This window comes from Mirounga angustirostris, unplaced genomic scaffold (genome assembly GCF_029215605.1).
Source record: "Mirounga angustirostris isolate CCGP_5_RB_7025 unplaced genomic scaffold, mMirAng1.0.hap1 SCAF_15, whole genome shotgun sequence".
Lineage (NCBI taxonomy): Eukaryota > Metazoa > Chordata > Mammalia > Carnivora > Phocidae > Mirounga > Mirounga angustirostris.
Genome location: NW_026991723.1, coordinates 86,704,323 through 86,724,925, shown reverse-complemented (window position 1 = coordinate 86,724,925; position 20,603 = coordinate 86,704,323). Strand labels below are relative to the sequence as shown.

General features: G+C 48.8%; 1 protein-coding gene across 6 annotated transcripts in view; it reads right to left on the bottom strand.

The window, feature by feature from the left end:
- ODF2 (outer dense fiber of sperm tails 2) overlaps positions 1–10,894 on the bottom strand; it is a 33,717-nt gene extending 22,823 nt beyond the window's left edge. Inside the window, exons 1-7 of one of the 6 annotated variants that reach the window (XM_064579657.1) lie at positions 10,722–10,832; positions 9,398–9,632; positions 7,945–8,035; positions 6,938–7,054; positions 6,531–6,656; positions 1,105–1,275; positions 91–251 (exon numbers count right to left, since the gene is read on the bottom strand). In XM_064579657.1, the coding sequence (XP_064435727.1) occupies positions 91–251; positions 1,105–1,275; positions 6,531–6,656; positions 6,938–7,054; positions 7,945–8,035; positions 9,398–9,429 (698 nt within the window). In that variant the 5' untranslated portion in view covers positions 9,430–9,632; positions 10,722–10,832. Of the gene's footprint in view, positions 1–90; positions 252–1,104; positions 1,276–6,530; positions 6,657–6,937; positions 7,092–7,944; positions 8,036–9,397; positions 9,633–10,721 lie in introns of all 6 variants that reach the window. The other 5 variants (XM_064579658.1, XM_045883261.3, XM_054509440.2 and 2 more) reach the window with 5 other exon arrangements.
- Between the last annotated feature and the right edge of the window lie 9,709 nt (positions 10,895–20,603).

Genomic DNA, 20,603 nt, shown 5'->3' with positions numbered 1-20,603 from the left:
CGGCGCCCGGGCCTGCCTCCGTCGCTTGCCGTTCCCAGGGCCTGCGGCGGCCGGGCGGGAGGAGCACACTGCGGGGCGGGGCCGCCTTACACGGTGAAGTCCTTCTCCTCCTTGATGCGCTCAATGTTGTGTCTCAGCACCGTGTTCTCATGCTCGGTCTCGGCCAGCTCGTGGGCCACCTCCTCCAGCTCTTCCTTGCGCTCCTCCAGGAACCTCTTGGCCATCTGGCGCTCACCCTTCTGCATCTTGACCTGTGCGGGAGCATGCGGGCAGGGGCCGCTGAGGGGGGGCTCCTTCTCTGCCACATTGCTAGGCCCGTTGCTTTGGGCCAGTTAAGGGCACCTCCGAGTGACAGACACATAGGTACTTAGGTCCTGCTGGGCACAATCTCAGTTGATCAGCACAGAGATGAGGGACAGACACTGTTCATCTCATTTCCTTGTTACTGAGTTCCGAGTACAGAGAGAGCCCAAGTGACCGACTTGCTGGTTGGGGACAGAGCCAGGATACAGACCGTGGTTCACTGGCACACCACAGGGGAGGTGTCACAAAAAGGCCCATGCTCCGCGGGCTTTGGAGAAAGGGCTGTTGCCAGGCAGCCAGCCCCAGGTTCTCCAGGTGGGCCCATGAGCCCCAAATGCAGGGCAGGGGATTAAAGACACAGGCCATGTCAGCTGTCAAGACCTGGGTCTTGATCTTGCCCAAAGACAGAGCCTACCAACTGACGACAAACTTCCTTCACCTCCTTGGGGCTTTGTTCTCTTTCCAAACTGCTGTGTAAAAATGGGGAACAGAGGTCCCAGTGTCACAGTCACGTCATCTCCAAAATGGGGGCGATACCCCCACTGGCTTCATCTACTGCTGTGACAAGTCAAACCAGGGCGTCCATACAGAGCACCAGGTGGGGTCAGAGCCAGGCCCCGGGCTAAGTGCTCGGTGCCCCGGGGCTACCTCCTCAGAGGCATCTGAAGCCCTGGGCAGCGTGCTGAGAAGGGCGGGAGGCCCACAGGCGGACAGCCCCAAGGAAGCAGGCCACCAGGAACCGACCTGGGTGGTCTGTCACATCCTCAGGGCCCTAGCTACTCCAGCCCCCACCTCCCTCACCTCAGACTTGAGACAACCAACCGCGTTCATTAGACTGTCAATCTTCTTATCATAACGGTTCATTTTACAGTGACCCGAGTCATCATCTTCTGTAGAGAGGTCACTTAACCGCATCACCGAGACCAGCTTTTCTGAAGATGGTGGCGTGATCTCCAGACAATGAGGTGGATTCTGATGCAGAGGAAGGAGAGACACGTGAACTCATAAGGCAAGGCAGCAAGCATCGGTTCCAGCGCACCTGCTTTGTCCAACGGAGGCGGGAAGAGCTAAACCGCTGAGGGACGGCCCCAGAGACCCTAGGACGGACAGTGCACCGGGCCTTCTCGATGGAACGTTACCTACCCACGTTTACATGAGGTTTCTGAAGATTCTCTACCAAGAAATAAACCTGTGTTACAATGCCAAGTTTAAAATAAAGGATAGAACAGACTGGCAAAAATAGTAATAATACCCCACGTTGGCAAAATTTGGGGGCAAGAGATGTTTTCATATACCTAGGGTAAAAGGGAAATAAGTCAAAAGTCTTTTAAGTGAGTATGAATGTGTGACAGTGGATAGCTGCGAGTAACACAAATCTGCTATGAAAGGTATTTTAGGGACAAGTGAGTAAATCTGAGTATGCACCAGATATATGATAATAAGAAATAAAGTTGTTAGGATTAATCACTGTTATTTTGGTTACATAGAAAAATATTATTAGAAATGCATACTGAGGGGCGCCTGGGTGGCTCAGTTGGTTAAGCAACTGCCTTCGGCTCAGGTCATGATCCTGGAGTCCCGGGATCGAGTCCCGCATCGGGCTCCCTGCTCAGCGGGGAGTCTGCTTCTCCCTCTGACCCTCCGCCCTCTCATGCTCTATCTCATTCTCTCTCTCAAATAAATAAAATCTTTAAAAAAAAAATGCATACTGAATAATTTAGGGGTCGAAAGGGTATGATGTCTGGAAAATATTTATTTAAATGCATCAGCATAAATACGTATTTTTTAAATCAAATGCATGTGCCCCAGGGCGCCTGGGTGGCTCAGTCATTAAGCGTCTGCCTTCGGCTCGGGTCATGATCTGAGGGTCCTGGGATCGAGCCCCGCATCGGGCTCCCTGCTCCACGGGAAGCCTGCTTCTCCCTCTCCCACTCCCTCTGTTTGTGTTCCCTTCTCTCACTGTATCTCTCTCTGTCAAATAAATAAATAAAAATCTTAGAAAAAAAAAGGCATGTGCCCCTCTGAAAAGTTTATGTAAAGCTGTATAACCCTTTGCTTGTAAGACTCCAGATAGAAAGATATCATAATCTGGGAGCCAGGGTCTCCATGGGTTTCTGATATGTTGAACTTGACTCTCTCAGTCTGTAAGTTTATTCTGTTGCATTAAGTAATTGTTATTTCTCATTTTTTGTACAGTTCTGTGCTCCTCTTTAGCTGACGTGGCCAACCTGTGCCAATTTCCAGGGGAAGAAGAATAAAAGGAGTATTCAGTAAGAGAGTAACTCTTGTGCCAAACAAGTAGGACTTAACAGGGTACAATGTTAAAACTGCATGTGCCCTTTGTCCCGGCAATTCTATTTCTAGGGACTTATCAAGAATATTTATGAATGTGAATCAATATTTAAAATCAAGGCAAGATGGGATGCCTGGGTGGCTCAGTCGTTAAGCGTCCGCCTTTGGCTCGGGTCATGATCCCAGGGTCCTGGGATCGAGTCCCACATGAGGCTCCTTGCTCAGTGAGGAGCCTGCTTCTCCCTCTCCCTCTGCTGCTCCCCCTGCTTGTGCTCTCTCTCTCTGACAAATAAAAATCTTTAAAAGAATAAAAAATAAAAAATAAGTAAATAAATAAATAAATAAAATCAAGGCAAGGATAGAGACAAACGTATGACAAGAGAGTATTGGTTAAATATATCACGGTACAAATATACACACAATGGAATACTGCCTTAAAAAATAATGTGCAATGTAAATATAGTCAAAATGTTAAAAAAGAATATAATCAAAAATAAAATAAAAAAGTGAAATATGGTCCCATTGTTACAAAAATCAAAACAAGGAGTCTCTTCATAGGAAGAGATCAGGCAGACTTCCACCGAGAAGTTCCAGAGCTCTTCTCAGACTGGTGGGATGACAGGTGTTTTTTACTTTCTTCCTTGTGTTGGTTTGGATTTTCTAATTTTTCAACAGCGACTATGCATTGCTTTTTTAAGACAAAAAGTTTGCAATTTTTAAAAGAAGGATAATAGGACAATATGTAGTATGATTACAATGATATTTTAAAACCCAAAACTATGCACAGGAAAAAGTGTGACAGTAAATATACCAAAATGTTAGCAGTTTCAGGAGGGTGGTTCCCCTGGGGGGTGGTAATAACAGCATCAGGACCAGAGGGGAGCTTCTGGGGAAGCTGGTGATGATGTGGTTTCTTAAGCGGGGAAGCAGTTACACGGTATATTGTTTGTAAAAATTCATCAATCAAGCAATACATTTCTGATGTGTGTACTTTCCAATACTTTTCACACAAAGCTTTTAAAACTTAATAGCAGCCGCATTAGAGTAGTAAGATTACAGGTGACGGTCTATTTGTCTGTATTTTCAACTTCCCATAATAAAAAATAGATCACTTTCAATAATAGGGTAGAGAAAAAACCCAGACCTCCTTTCTCCCAAAGGTGATCAATCTATACCAGAAGGGGTTTTAAAAAATCAAACAAGAATCCCCACATGTACATAGCAGCTTCTGAGGTCCATGCCCAGCTCATCCCATATTTCCTCACCGTAGGGTCTTTCTCCCTTGTCCACAATGGAAAGGGTCAGGCTAGGTCTTTCCGGAAACAAAGAGCACCACTGGGAAGGGGAAAGGCACTGGCTCAAGAGGGCTGCATGAAATACAGCTACTATTTGAGAGACAAGTCACCTCCCTGGGCTTCTCCATTCCTAGGATTCTGCAGCTAGAGGACTGAAAGCGGACATTTGAGCTTTCCGGGGGGACCATAGCTCCTAGCAACCTCGGTCAACAGGGAGGTCAATTTCCATAGTGGCAGATCTTCAATGTATACTTCAAAACTACAAGTCTTTTCGGTTTTTTAAAAAAGCATTTTTTTTAAAGATTTTATTTTTTTATTTTATGTAACCTCCACCCCTAACGTGGGGCTCAAACTCAAGGCCCTGAGATCAAGAGTCACACGCTCCACCGACTGAGCCAGCCAGGTGCCCCTAAAAAGCAATTTTCATTATAAAATATAATATGCTTGTTATAATGAAATTCAAGCAGACCATAAAAAATAAAGCCCCCTCCAACCCAGAGGTAATCACTGCTTACTACTTCCTGTATATCTCTCCAGAAAATGTTATACATATACAAACATATGCATATACACATGGATACAGATGTCCTTTCTTTTTCTTTTCTTTTTTTTTAAAGTAAGCTCTGCGCCCAATGTGGGGCTCAAACTCACAACTCCAAGATCAAGAGTCGCATGCTCTGTGTCCTAAGCCAGCCAGGTGCCCCACAGACACCCTTTTTTGCACAAATAGGGCCAAACTCTACATGCTGTGTGGCTCTGTGCTTCATCATCATTTATAAATCCATCTTTGGATTGTATGGATGTACACTGCATGAGTGTATCATCATTTAACCAATACCTCCTGATAGACATTTAGGTTGCTTCCAATTTTTCTCTCTTACAAACATCTTGATACATCATCCCTGTACTCTTCTGTGACTTTTTAAGGATAAATTTCCGTATCAGTTGTCAAGGTGCCAAGAGAATTACTGTCCTTTTTTTTTTAGCCACGCCTCAACATGTTTTGCTTATCCATCCATCCATCCATCCATCCATCCATCTGTGCAGTAATTCTTGCAGCATATGTTTCTGGAGACTTGGTGCCAGACACTGCGGGGCCCTGGGGTGACAGTCGCAGACTCGCAGGCATACCCCTCCTAAAACTACAGAATCAATTCCTAGATATAAAACTATAGCATCCTTGGGGTGCCTGCCTGGTTCAGTCGATGAGCGTGCAAATCTCGATCTCGGGGTTGTGAGCTCAAGCCCCACAGGGGGTGAAGAGATTAAAAATTTAAATATCTGGAAAAAATTTTTTAAAAACCCGAACTATAGCATCAATGTTTAGATAAATGCTCCACAGCTATTAAATGGCTTCACCATCCTCTCAAAATGGTCTAAAAAGGTTTGCTGATTTCTCATATGCTTGTCAACATGAGATATCGGTGAGCTTTTTAACTATATTCCATTCAACAAAAATGAGAGCTTGTGTTTGTTTTTAAAATATAGTTTTTTTTCATTTATGTCTCACTGATTATTAGTGAGGTACATGTAGCAAAAAATGGAAGACAGCATTTTAATTCCAATCTTTCTTATATAAGTATTTGCATATATATAAGTATGTATGTATATACACACACACACATATACACACACATACATACATACTGGTTGGCACACTTTTATTTGTATCGTTTATTCCCTAGAATACCCCATACTCCCTTTGTCTCTTAGGAAAAACTGGTAAATCAGGGAGTCACACCCATGAAGTAGGACTTCAGAGTAATTACTTTTATTTTTTATTTCTAATTTTAAAAGTAATCAACTATCGGCAAAAGACTGAATGTTTCAAAACGAGCCAGGCACCATCCCCACCTCAAAGCAGCCTCAGGTCTTTTTTACTCGCCCCGATTACGAGATCTTTGTCTAAAATGCAGCCATAAGGTCTTGCCTCATCACTGAGGTTTTTCATTGCAATTGACTAGAATGTAAGCCTAAGGAGGGGTATGCCTGCGAGTCTGCGGCTGTCACCCCAGGGCCCCGCAGTGTCTGGCACCAAGTCTCAAGAAACATATGCTGCAAGAATTACTGCACGGATGGATGGATGGATGGATAAGCAAAACATGTTGAGGTGTGGCTAAAAAAAAAAAAGGACAGTAATTCTCTTGGCACCTTGACAACTGATACGGAAGGCAATCATTCCCTGAGATTGTTCCAAAAGTGCTTTTGATGACATCTGTGGAATACACGCATGATCTCTTATGAGGACTACCTCCTAAGAGGTACGCTTCAGATGCTATCACGGTTACACGGGGAAAGACATGTGGCTCCGCACACACAGATCAGAGAGGCCAAGGGTGCAACTTCTAGAATGAGACCTCCCTCATCCCTGACTCCAGCTCTGCTACTTTCTCTGGGACTTCATCTCTCTGAGCCTTGGTTTCCTCATCTGTCCATGGGGAGAGTGAGACCTACCACCTGGCAGTGGTATTAAGGGCTCTAGAACATTCGTGTACTTTCAGGGTTTAGCCAGGCCACTCACTAAACAGGACCTACTGGGACATCTCTAATAGTGACAGCTAACCCTGAATCATACCGAGTTTGAGGCCTGCTAGAACCTGACCAGTCCGAGAAGAAAAGCCTGAACAAGAATGAGCCTACCTCCCACTTGCATCCCACATGCCGGGCGGATGATTTTCCAGGGGGCATCCAAGGTACCTTGGTTTTCACCCGGACACTCCGCCGCACATTCACGGTGTCCCCTTTCATTCCACGCTTATGAGATTTCTGTGGAAAGGGACAAACCCAGGGTCACTTCCCCACACAGCTGGCCGTGGTCTCCTCTGGTGGCATCCACTTCCAACTCTGCAGGGGAGCCTCTTCTGACTAAGGCTACCACTGCCATTTCTGGATGACAGTGCCGCCTACCTTCTAGCCAGGCAGCCGACCTCTGAAAGCAAGTGCATTTGTCTCCCAAACCTTTGTGGAGTTTGAAGCCCGAGGAGGCCGTGCTGGGAGGGGTCACCCTGCTCCACAGCCTTCACCTCGCCCGACTGGCATGCTCCTACCTGGCCGCTGGTCGCTGATGGTTTCGGGAGTTTTTTTATGTGGACGTGGACAGGAGTGTTCTCATCCACATGAACATGTAAGGGGGGCGTTGAAGAGCGGTCCCTCATGCTTCGCTTCTGGCAGGCGGGGGAGGGCAACACAAAAAAGGTTGATCTGTGGATGAGTAAACTAGCATAAAAAACTGAGCTCACAGCCTCTGGGGGCCACTGAAAGCCTAGCCACCAAGCGAGCAGGACAGCTACCAACTACTGGCATGCAGGCTGGAACCAGGGTAGTAGCACTGTTCAGCAGACTCCCGCAGAGATCCCGGCTGAAGACCACCTGGACGATCTAGGTCCACTCAAGACAGGGGTCTGCAAGACCTGTGGGTTCCCCAAAAGAGTGCGAACCCAGGCCCCGGGGTCCTCAGAGCCGAATCTCCTTCCGAGCCTGCTGGAAGGTAGAGCTCCTCTGTAGACTCAGTGTAGCACTAAGCTGGAAAGCAGGGGCCTCCTTCTGCCCCGTGATCTGATCTGCGCATGCACGGCAGCACAGAACACACACCACATGGTTAGAGTGCACAATCAGTCAGGCAGGAGGCAGGTGGAAGATGAGGAAAACGGGAGGCTAAAGGAAATGCTGAGATGAGAAGGTTGTATTGACTCGGAAGAGAACCCGAGCAGGGCCGAACCCCCCCAGCCACACACACCCCTTGCCCACTACCCGCAACCCGTCCCCTCCCCGTTCTCTTTTCTTCTTTTTTTTTTTGGAAAATGTGTTCTCAGGACTTCTGGAATTTGGAAGGATTAGGTGAAGACATCCTCCTCACACCCAGCAGCTTTAGCACAGGCAAAAAAACCAAAACCAGAACCAACCCCCCCAATGAGCAGGATATGCAGGAAAGCTTCTAGCAGAGCACTAGGCCACAGTGGTGGGGGCGGGGAAAGGCAGCTCCTGGAAAAGGCGAGCCGAAGCATTTTTGGTGGGGCCAGAGACCGGAGGGCTGCTCCAGGGGCACGTCACCTACCGTCACGGTCACACTGGGTGCGCCACAAGGTGTCCTCAAGACCTTTTTCTGCGTGAGACTTGTTACTCCGTTCTTCCCGCACGATGGAAACCTGCACCCAGGCACAAGAACCAGATTGTAAGCAGAAAACTAGGGCTCTTCTATCTCTTAGATCTCCCGAAATGACACGAGTGAACGGCTAGGAGAACCAGTCTGGTCTCACTTGGCTCCCTTTACACGGCCACCGAACACACATGGTGCACCCGGCAGGGGGATGGAAACGGGGTGATGGGCATTCGCAGGGCTGGCCTTTTAACCTCTGCGGTCGCATCACAAGTATTGTGACCTTTTGCTGAAAAGCCCAGCTGTCATCCCGTCAGATGACAAAAAGCAGGCAGCATGGGAGCACCAGGCAAGGTACTAGTGTGGCCAAGGGTGAAAGTGCCCAGGACTGTGCCCGGAGCAGAAGCGGCCCTGGAAAAATGCTCCGGAAGTGACAGACATCAAAAGACAGAGCAGCAGGCCCAGGAACAAAGTCCCTGTGACTCAAATTCATAAAATTAACAGTCACATATTCAAGTAAGCTGATGGAAAGTTACCATGTCCCCAAATATTCTACTTGCTACCCTTTAAAATCCTGCGAAGCAGGGTTATTTTTGTTTTGGAGAGGTTTTGTTTGTTTGTTTTTAATACTATGTGCAATTTAGCATGTTCATACATAAACAGCCCCATCACCAGGTCTGCAAATATAGCAAAAGTTTCATCTCCAATATTTGGCAGCAGAGCATCCAAGAATTCCACGACAGAAAGGGACTTGGAAAATTCATCTGATCCATCCCACTACCTCCTGACAGCCTCCAAATAGGACTTCCATCCTCCCCACAAATACTTAGGGGAGAATAATGCAACCTAAAAATGCAACAGAAAAATGCTCGAGCCCTTTAGCATGCATCCTGTTGTATGTGTAGCACACCTTGACGAAAAAGAAAAAAATATTTATTGCATCCTACTCATCATTTAGGTGAGGAATACCAAATCTGAGTAGACAGATTCTTTTTTCCCTCCTCACTTAAAAGCCAACAGATGGGGGAAATCTGTCTCCCCCTGCGGGCTTGCCATCAAATCACCTGGACAGCATCAACACCTTATTAACTCCTACATCACTGTTATTTACATGTAGCTTCCTTTCAAAAAGGACCTATGCCTAGTACTCCATGAAGACAATGGGGGCCCTGTGTGCTAGGAGGAACTGGGGCACCTGGGGAAGGGAGGGCAAGAGGGAGGCAGAGCTGGGATTGCGAGCAAGCACTTTTTTCCTCCTTCCCTTCAAAAATGACTTTTCAATGTTTTGTTCCAGACTTTCAATACACAGAACAGGGAAGCTGAAAAGAGAAGCCTCCAGCGAGCCTGGCCTGGGGGACCCTGACCACCTGCCCCTGCCCTTCTGCGGAGGCGCCCCCCACGTTGGCAGTACCTGGGGGAGCCGCCTGAGGATGAGGCAGACATGGTTAGGCATCAAAGCCGCAAAGGTGGGCAATTGGGTCAGCAGGCTCTGCTCAGGGGGACCCAGAGGGGCTTGTCAATGAGAATCTCAGGGGCCCGGCATCAAACGTCCTCTCTGAGGGGAGGAGGGTGGAAGCTTTAGGGGTGGCAGTTGGATGAAAACTTGGGAGGCGCTCCTCTACTGTCCAAGTCGCACAGCAACTGTCCTGCCAAAGTGGGGGGAGATAGGAGAGGCTGAGCGACCTGCGGAGCAGCGCGTGGGTGGCCGGTAGGTGGTGGGGGGCGCGGAGGGAGCGCCCCTCTCCGGGGAGGGACTGGGAACGGAACTTCGGAGGCAAGGACCACCACGCCCAGGCCCCACCCGGGAGAGAAGGTGGGTGGGCCACCAGAGGGAAAACCTGAGGCGCCGGCTGGCGTGCGTGAAGGGCGGGCGGGCACCGCTAGGCCCCCAAGTGGGCCCCAAAGGGCCGAAACCCGCGCAGGGAGCTGGAGGGATATTCGGGGCGGGACCAGGGCAACTGTCTCCTAGGAGAAGGGGCGTTCCCGGGAGAATAGACACCCAGAGAGGACCAATAGTGTTTGAAGGCGGGAGGGGCGGCAGCTGCAGGGGAAAGGTGCTCGCGGCCGCAAGGGGTACCCCCGACGGCGGAGGGAAAATCCTCCCGGGCGCAGCCGCCAGCGACCACTAGGATTCAGTATCCGAGCTGGAGCGGGTCAGACGCCGGGTGGTGCAGGGAACCCCCGGTGGCGTCCCCTGGACGGGTGATCCCACTCCCGCGGGGTCGGGAGGCCGAGAGGCGGCCGCCGGGGGATAGCGCTGCCTACGAGGCGCGGACAATAACTGCCGAGCCGCGGCCCGCAGGGAGGGACAGGCGGCCGGGGCGACGCCCACCGGCGGGCAGGGGGCGCGGGGCCTGTCTCCGTGGACGACCACCCACCAGCGAGCAGGAGGGGACCAGTTTCTGCCCATAGAGAGAAGGGTGAAGCCCTGCCAGAGGGCGGCGGAGGAGGGAGCAGAGTCCTGCCGGAGGCCAGGTTAGGAGGGAGGCGGCCGGCCCGCCCGTTAGCGGGAGGAGAAGAAGGCCCGCGCCGGGGGGGCGGGGCGGGGGCCACATTCTGACGGGAGCCGGACGAGCGCGCCCGGGGGCTGGAGGCGGGGGCGGCCGCCGGGGGGGCGGGGGGCGACGGGGGCTGACGACCCCGGCCGGGGCCATGCTGCCCGTGGGGACGCGGCCCGGCGGGGGCCGCGGAGCGCGCCGGAGCGCCCGGGATCCCGCCTGCCGGCGGCCTCTCACCAGGAGCGACACGGCTGCGCCCAGAAACGTCTCCTTATGAAGTCGTTGAAGTCGGAGGCCAGGGCCGTGCCATGGAGACGCCGCGGCGGATGCAGTCCGGCTCCCGCGGCGGCTCCTCCCCGCTTCCGCCTCCTTTTCCGACACCCGGTCGGCAGCTCGCCCATTGGCCAGTTCAAACCCCCCCGGGAGCCTCTCGGGTTTCGCCATTTAGGCCCAGCCCCTGGCGTCACAGAGATGCCCCGCCCCGCCCGAAGCTCCGCCCACGTCCGGGCCACGAGTCCCGTCGCCGTGGAGACGCGCGACGCCACTAGCGGGCCCTGCCTCGGCTTGCCCTGCCGTTCAAGGCCCAGCTGACCCTCCGCCATTTTTACCCCGTCTTGGTCCTCTTGGAGTCCCCTAACTCGAAGGAGCGCTAAACTCTACCCCAGACCCTTTGATACATGTTAGGAGACCGGGTTCAGACAGGGGACACAGAACACGTTTGTGGCCAGAGCCACGCGCTGCTTCTGGAAATCCAACCCTGTCAATACTCCACCGTTGGTGCACACCACCCAGACTCTCTCCCCTTCCCACAGCGCCTCCTCCGACCTTGTCCAGGCCAGAGGAAGGGGCCGCGTCCCCCTTGCCCCTCACCGCCCTCCTGCACACTGGGTGCTGCTGTGTGTACAGACCTACTTTGATGAGGTTCTCGCTGAGCCGCCATCTTCTCAACTATGTCCACTGTTGACCAATCAAGGCGGGCTGTCACGTGGCTCACGGCGCCGCCCTGGATTCTGGGAGACTTTAACATCCTCAGACAAACCTGGCCTCAGTCCCTCGACATCCTCGTGTCCATGACTTTCCCCGCACCTCAGCCATGCACCCCAAGGGCCACACAGCTGGTCCACGTGAAATGTGAAATTCCAGCTTCCCCTTCTCCACATAGTACCTGCTCTTCTGGCTTTGTTCTCATCGGCTAGTGCCCACCATATTCATTCCCGTGTTAGGGAGCCCTCCACGTCCGTTCATTTTCTCCCTGAGGTTCTGCAAGGATGAAACCCACACGTCATTACCTCCACCTTCACTTGAGTCCTCACCACCACCCAGAATTGTTCCATTTGTCCCTAGATCCCTTCCCTCTCCCCACGTGGCTTTTCCAAACCTTTGCCTCTTACCATCCCATACTCCAACTCTCCTTTTGCACAGAGAAAAATAAAGCCAAGTAGAATTCCCTCTACCTTCTCCCAGCCTGCCCTCATCTTTAACTTCCCCCATCCTTTAATTCTGCCTTCGGAGGAAGAGATGTCCTTCTTGCTGCTCAAGGTAAACTTCTTGCTGCCAGGCCTAGGCCAGTTATCTCTGTAAAATGTCTCTTGCTACCCCCAGCACAGAATTGTTGATCATTTCTCAATGCTCCCACATTCGTTGAACCAATATTTATTAAGTTCCTGCTATGTGCTAAACGCAGTTCAAGAAACAACCAACACACCCTACCTAGTCTTTGAGGAGCCCATGGCCAACCTCTCTGATGTGACCAGATAACATGGTTAAAGCTTTCCCCTTCACGCAGCGCCCAGGTGGCTCAGTCGCCTGGCCAGGATTGGCCACTTTTTTAAAAGAGCGACACCCAGCACTGACAAGGACATTGGGAAACAAGCAATCTCGTATGTTGCTGGTAGGATTAAAAATTGATGTAATCTTTTGGGGTGCGTGGGTGGCTCAGTTAGTTAAGCATCCAACTCTGGGCTTTGACTCAGGTCATGATCTCAGGGTTGTGGGATAGAGCCTGGGGATGGGGTCCATGCTCAGCGAGGAGTCTCCTTCTCTCCCTCTGCCCTCCTCCCACACTTCCCCCACATGCTCTCTCTCTCAAATAAATAAATCTTTAAAAAAATAAAAATTAAAAAAATTAAAATTGATGTTATCTTTTAACAGAACAACTGGACATTATATCTTAAAAACCTTAAACAGGGGGCGGCTGGGTGGCTCAGTCGTTGGGCGTCTGCCTTCAGCTCAGGTCATGATCCCGGAGTTCTGGGATCGAGCCCCGCATCAGGCTTCCTGCTCGGCGGGAAGCCTGCTTCTCCCTCTCTCACTCCCCCTGCTTGTGTTCCCTCTCTCGCTGTGTCTCTCTCTGTCAAATAAATAAATAAAATCTTTAAAAAATTAAAAAAAAAAAAAAAAACCTTAAACAGGTTGTGAGTTTGAGCCCAATGTTGGGTGTAGAGACTGCTTAAAAATAAAATCTTGGGCGCCTGGGTGGCTCAGTTGGTTGAGCGACTGCCTTCGGCTCAGGTCATGATTCTGGAGTCCCGGGATCGAGTCCCGCATCGGGCTCCCTGCTCGGCAGGGAGCCTGCTTCTGCCTCTGACCCTCCCCCCTCTCATGTGCTCTCTCTCTCATTCTCTCGGTCTCAAATAAATAAATAAAATCTTTAAAAAAATAAATAAATAAATAAAAATAAATAAAATCTTAAAATACATACATACATATATATATATATATATATATATATATATTCCTAAGTGTGTGTGTGTGTGTGTGTGTGTTTCTAAACAGTTGGGTCTAAGAGGATGTTAGTGTTAAGGTTTTTATTTCTATTTATTTGTTTTTTAAGATTTTTTTTTTTTTAAGATTTTATTTATTTATTTGAGACAGAGAGAATGAGAGACAGAGAGCATGAGAGGGAGGAGGGTCAGAGGGAGAAGCAGACTCCCTGCCGAGCAGGGAGCCCGATGCGGGACTCGATCCCGGGACTCCAGGATCATGACCTGAGCCGAAGGCAGTCGCTTAACCAACTGAGCCACCCAGGCGCCCGTTTTTTAAGATTTTTTTAAAGCAATCTCTACACCCAACATGGGGCTCAAACTCACAGCCCCAAGACCAAGAGATCAAGAGTCATGTGCCAGCCAGGCACCCCTAGGAATGAACTTTAACATAATAATCAAGAAGGTAGGAAAACATTTGGACCTTAAAGAGAAATTTCCTTTCAGCCTTTCTTTTCCTCAGTGTGATCGTCTTTGGACTGACCCCTCCTTACCTTCCCAAGGGAGTAAGAGTCTCAGGGAAAGGACAAACGAGGTGTCCCTCAGGCTTGCCTGTAGCCCAGGCGAAAAGAGGGCTCCACATGGACCAGGAAGCCTTACGGGTTTGGAGCAAAAGCCAATTAGTAACAGGCAATAGGCATTTGCACAGTGCATACCCTGTGCATATTATTTCTCTCTGGAAGCTGGTGCAAGGATGAGTGGCACAGTGCAGTTACCAATAGAGAGTAATTAGAAGAAAACAGGCAGTAGGGCGCCTGGGTGGCTCAGTTGGTTAGGCGACTTCCTTCAGCTCAGGTCATGATCCCAGAGTCTTGGGATCAAGTCCCACATCGGGCTCCCCCTGCTCTGCAGGAAGCCTGCTTCTCCCTCTCCCTCTGCCTGCCACTCCCCCTGCTTGTGTTCTCTCTCTGTCAAATGAATAAATAAAATCTTTTTTTAAAAAAAAAGAAGAAAACAGGCAGTAATTTCTTTGACATTAGTCTTAGCAACATTTTTCTCAATATGTCCCCTCAAACAAAAATAAACTCTTGGGGGCACCTGGGTGGCTCAGTTGGTTAAGCGACTGCCTTCGGCTCAGGTCATGATCCCGGAGTCCTGGGATCGAGTCCCACATCAGGCTCCCAGCTCAGTGGGGAACCTGCTTCTCCCTCTGACCCTCTCCCTTATGCTGTTTCTCTCTCGCTCGCTCTCTAATAAATAAATAAAATCTTTAAAAAAAATAAAATAAAATAAACTCTTGGGACTATCCCAAAATAAAAAAGCTTTTGCACAGTGAAAGAAACCATCAACAGAATGAAAAGACAAACTCTGAATGGGGGGAGATATTTGCAAATGGTATATCCAATGCGGCTTTAATATCCAAAATGCATAAAGAACTTATACAACTCAACACCAAAAAAACACAAATAATCCAATTAAAAGATGGGCAGAGGACCTGAATAGACATTTTCCCAAAGAAGACATACAGATGGCCAACAGACACATGAAAAGATGCTCAACATCACTCATCACCAGGGAAATGCAAATCAAAATGTCGATGAGGGGTACCTGGGTGGCTCAGTTGGTTGAACATCAGACTTGATTGTTGGCTCAGGTCATGATCTCAGGGTCATGGGATAGAGCTCCATGTCAGGCTCCGCGCTCTGTGTTGAGTCTGCTTGGGATTCTCTCTCTCTCTCTACCTCTCCCTCTCCCTGCCCCCCCTACCTCCCCCCCACCCCAGCTCAAGCTGTCTAAATAAATAAATAAATAAAATCTCAAAACCTCAATGAGATGTCATCTCACACCTGTCAGAATGGCTAGTATCAAAAAGACAAGAAATAACAAGTGCTGGCAAGGATGTGGAGAAAAAGGAACCTTCACGCATTATTGGTGGGAATGTAAATTGGTGCAGCTGCCGTAGAAAACAGTGTAGAGAGAGGTTCCGCAAAAAATTAAAAATAGGGGTGCCCAGCTGGCTCAGTGGGTAGAGCATGTGGCTCTTGATATCTGGGTCATGACTTCAAGCCCCATCTTGGGGGTAGAGATTACTTAAAAATAAAAGCTTTTAAGGGGCACCTGGGTGGCTCAGTCGGTTAAGCATCTGACTCTTGACTTCAGCTTAGGCCATGATTCAGGGTCTCGGGATCAAGCCCTGAATCAGGCTCCTCGCTGGGCATGGAACCTGCTTAAGATTCTCTCTCTCCCTCTCAGTCTGCCCCTCCCCCTGATCTCTCTCTCAAAATAACTAACTCAATAAATAAATAAAAATAAAATATTTTAGGGGCGCCTGGGTAGCTCAGTTGGTTAAGCGACTGCCTTCGGCTCAGGTCATGATCCTGGATCCCGGGATCGAGTCCCGCGTCGGGCTCCCTGCGCAGCAGGGAGTCTGCTTCTCCCTCTGATCCTCCCCCCTCTCATGCTCTCTCTCATTCTCTCTCTCAAATAAATAAATAAATAAATAATCTAAAAAATAAAATAAAATAAAATATTTTAAAAAGAAAGAAAGAAAATGAAAACACTAATTCAAAAAGTTATATGCACCTGTATGCTTATTGCAGCATTACTAATAATAACCAAGATAAAGGGTGCCTGGGTGGCTCAGTTGGTTAAGCGACTGCCTTCAGCTCAGGTCATGATCCTGGAGTCCCAGGATCGAGTCCCGCATCGGGCTCCCTGCTCGGCAGGGGTCTGCTTCTCCCTCTAACCCTCCCCCTCTCATGCTCTCTCTCTCATTCTCTCTCTCAAATAAATAAATAAAATCTTAAAAAAAATAATAATAATAATAATAATAACCAAGATATGGAAGCAGCCAAAGTGTCCACTGATAGATGAATGGATAAAGATGCGGTGTGTGTGTGTATATATATATGTATATATATATATACAATGGAATATTGCTCAGCCATCCATAAAAAAATGAGATATTGTGGATGCTCGGGTAGCTCAGTCAGTTAAGTGTCAGCCTTCGGCTCAGGTCATGATTCCAGGGTCCTGGGATTGAGTCTCGCATGGGGCTCCCTACTCAGCAGGGAGCCTGCTTCTCCCTCTGCCTGCCACTCCCCCTGCTTGTGCTGTCTCTCTGACAAATAAATGAATAAAATCTTTTTTAAAAAATGAGATATTGCCATTTGCAACAACATGGATGGACCTAGAGGATATTGTGCTAAGTAAAATAAGTCAGACAGAGAAAGACAAATACCATATGATTTCACTTATATGTAGAATCTAAAAAACAAAACAAATGAATAAGTAAACAAAAAGCAGAAACAGACCCATAAACACAGAGAACAAACTGATAGTTCTTGTCGGGGGGGTGGTGGTCAAAATGGGTGAAGGGGAGTGGGAGATACAGGCTTCCAGTTATGGAATGAGCAAGTCATAGGAATAAAAGGCACAGCATAGGGAATATAGTCAATGATTTTTTCTAAAAAAAGATTTTTATTTATTTATTTGACAGAGAGAGAGACACAGCAAGAGAGGGAACACAATCAGGGGGAGTGGGAGAGGGAGAAGCAGGCTTCCCGCGGAGCAGGGAGCCCGATGCGGGGCTCGATCCCAGGACCCTGGGATCATGACCTGAGCCGAAGGCAAACGCGTAACGACTGAGCCACCCAGGCGCCCTCAATGATATTTTAATAGCCTTGTATGGTGGTAGATAGTAACTCCGCTTGTGAGCACAGAATGATGTATAAACTTGTCAAATCATTATGTTGTACACCTGAAAGTAATGTAACATTGTGTGTCAACTATATTTCAGTTTTAACAATAATAATAAATAATTTTAAAGGCAAAAAAAAAAAGAAAAGAAAAAGAAACAATAGAGGATAGTCAGGGTGAAGCAGGGAGGATCTCACAGATCCCAGATCTCAACACACAGGTCTGTCTAGCCTGAGACCTAATTAAAATGACTAATATTTGTGGAAGGATGAAAAATCAATCCTAGCTGTTTGATAAATTATGTTACATATATTCAGAAAATACTACACAGCCATTAAATGTGGTAAGACAGATTATTCAGGCATAGAAAGATCCCCAGACATGTAACTGAGAGAAATAAAAGATGAGGTGCTAAACTGAGTAGGGCCATGATTTTGTCTCTGCATGAAAACCACCCGAGTATGTTACTACCAGCAGATAAAGAGAATCTGAAGGAATACACACTGAACTGTTAGGATTGATGGAAGATGGAATTAGGAGAGAGATTTTCACTAGTACATTGTGAATTTCTGTAATGTTTAAGTTTTGTTTTGTTTTGTTTTTTAAGTAATCTCTACACCCAATGTGGGGCTTGAACTTACATCCCTGAGATCAAGAATTGCATGCTCTTGGGCACCTGGGTGTCTCACTCGGTTAGCCGTCTGCCTTTGGCTCAGCTCATGATCTCAGGGTCCTGGGATCGAGCCCCGCATCGGGCTCCCTGCTCAGTTGGGAGCCTGCTTCCCCTTCTCCCCTGCCCGCCGTTCTGCCTCCTTGTGCTCTCTCTCTCTGTCAAATAAATAAAGTCTTAAAAAAAAAGAATTGCATGCTCTACTGACCGAGCCAGCAGGCATCCCTATAATGTTAAAGTATTTTTGCAAGGGAACATGTTTGTAGTCAGAAAAAAAATCAACAGATTACAAACTTGCTGAAAAGAGTAGTGAGATAGTGCAGAAAAAACACGTTGAGGTCATAAATTGCAAGCTCAGTGTAAAGCTTATGCAGATGTTTGGGAGGCTGGGGAGAAGTTAGATAGAAATTCATAGAGAAGGGCGCCTGGGTGGCTCAGTCAGTTAAGCGTCTGCCTTTGGCTCAGGTCATGATCTTAGGGTCCTGGGATCAAGTCCCGCATCAGGCTCCCTGCTCAGCAGGGAGTCTGCTTCTCCCTTGGCCCCTGCCTCATGTTTGTGCTCCCTTTCTCTCTCTCTCTAAAATAAATAAATAAAAATCTTTTTAAAAAATTAAAATTAGGGCGCCTGGGTGGCTCAGTTGGTTAAGTGACTGCCTTCAGCTCAGGTCATGATCCTGGAGTCCCGGGATCGAGTCCTGCATCGGGCTCCCTGCTCAGCAGGGAGTCTGCTTCTCCCTCTGACCCTCCTCCCTCTCATGCTCTCTGTCTCTCATTCTCTCTCTCTCAAATAAATAAATAAAATCTTTTAAAAAAATTAAAATTAAAAAAAGAGAAATTCATAGAGAAAAGAATGCAAGTTTCTGGTAGAGGGTATTTCTTATGTCCCTCTTGTATATTCTCTGTGGTACTTCTAATACCACAAACTGAGTGACCTAAACAACAGAAATGCACCGACTGTGGTGAAGGTGAGATGTCTGAGGGCAAGGGGTCAGCCCGGCAGTGCTCCCTCCAAAGGCGTTAGGGAAGGATCTGTTCCGGGCCTCTCTCCTGGCTTCTGGTAGGTTCCTCGGTGGCAGAACTCCAGTCCACACAGGACGTTCTCCCTGTATGCACATCTGGGGCCAACTTCCCCCTTTTTATAAGGACACCAGTTATACTGGATTAGGGGCCCAGTCTACTCCAATATGACCTCATCTTAACTAACTGCGTGTATAATGACCCTATTTCTAAATAAGGTCACATTCCAGAGTACTAGGGGTTGGGACTTCAACATCGGACCTTTTGGGGGACACAATTCAACCTATAACCTACTACTCATGTTCAGTTTAAAGATATAATAATAAAATAAACACAAATGGAGCCACCACTCAGCTTAAGAAATAAGAGATTGCAGGGTGCCTGGCTGGCTCAGTCGGTAGAGGCTGTGAGTTCAAGCCCCATGGTAGGTATAGAGATCTTAAAATAAAATAAGAAAATCTTTTCTTGGGGCGCCTGGGTGGCTCAGTCGTTAAGCGTCTACCTTCGGCTCAGGTCATGATCCCGGAGTCCTGGGATCGAGCCCCGCATCGGGCTCCCTGCTGGGCGGGAAGCCTGCTTCTCCCTCTCCCACTCCCCCTCCTTGTGTTCCCTCTCTGGCTGTCTTTCTCCCTGTCAAATAAATAAAATCTTTAAAAAAAGAAAAAAAAAGAAAATCTTTTCTTAAAAAAGAGAAATAAGAGAGTAAACACTTTTTAGGGGCACCCGGCTGGCTTAGTAGAACACGTGACTCTTGATCTCGAGGTCGTGAGTTCAAGTCCCACGTTGGGTGTAGAGCCTACGTAAAAAAAAAAAATTGGGGGGGGACGCCTGGGTGGCTCAGTTGTTGGGTGTCTGCCCTCGGCTCGGGTCCTGATCCCAGGGTCCTGGGATCGAGCCCCGCATGGGGCTCCCTGCTCAGTAGGAAGCCTGCTTCTCCCTCTCCCGCTCCCCCTGCTTGTGTTCCCTCTCTCGCTGTCTCTCTCTGTCAAATAAATAAATAAAAATCTTAAAAAAAAAAAAAACAGAAGACACTATCTCAGAATGTTAACACTGACAATTTTGGGCGTCTGGGTGGCACAGTTGGTTGGGCGACTGCCTTCAGTTCAGGTCATGATCCTGGAGTCCCGGGATCGAGTCCCGCATCGGGCTCCCTGCTCGGCAGGGAATCTGCTTCTCCCTCTGACCCTCCCCCCTCTCATGCTCTCTCTATCTCATTCTCTCTCTCAAATAAATAAATAAAATCTTTGGAAAAAAAAAAAAAGAATGTTAACACTGACGATGTTATTTTCCTCGTTCTGTTTTTCCAAATTTCAACAATGAATGTGGGCTTCTCTTGTTAGAAAGAACCACAGGTGAAGACGGAGCTGCTAGGAGCTCCGGCTCCAGCTTTTCCATTTGCCCAAGGGCCCGATTATCAGTGATTTCCACCCCGGAGTCTGTCCTCCAGAGCCCTGATGCGACCCTCACAGTACTGCCCTGGAGAGAAGGACTCTGTGCTCCAGGGTGGCCCTGGCTTTTTCTTTCAAGCCGTGGGTGAAACTGGTGGAAACAAAATTCTCCCAGGCCTTATCAAGGCCTGGCTCCTCTTAGACCCTTTGTCCAGCCAGCCCCTCGCTGGCCCTGGGCCCCTGAGACTGGATGGACTCTGGGCTCACTGAGGGTCCTGGTTCGGCAGCTGCCCAAACCAGGGGTTCTCAAAGTGTGGTCCCCACACGGCCAGCATCAATCAGCACCACCAGAGAACTTGGTAGAGGTGCAAATCTTGGACCCACCCTGGACCTACGGAATCTGGAACTCTGGGGATGGGGCTCAGCAACCTGTGTTTGAACATGTTCTCCAGGTGGTTCGGATGACCTCTAAAGTTTGAGACCGGGGCGCCTGGGTGGCTCAGTCGTTAGGCGTCTGCCTTCGGCTCAGGGCATGATCCCAGGGTCCTGGGATCGAGCCCCGCATCGGGCTCCCTGCTCCGCGGGAAGCCTACTTCTCCCTCTCCCTCTGCCTGCCGCTCCCCTTGCTTGTGCTCTCTCTCTC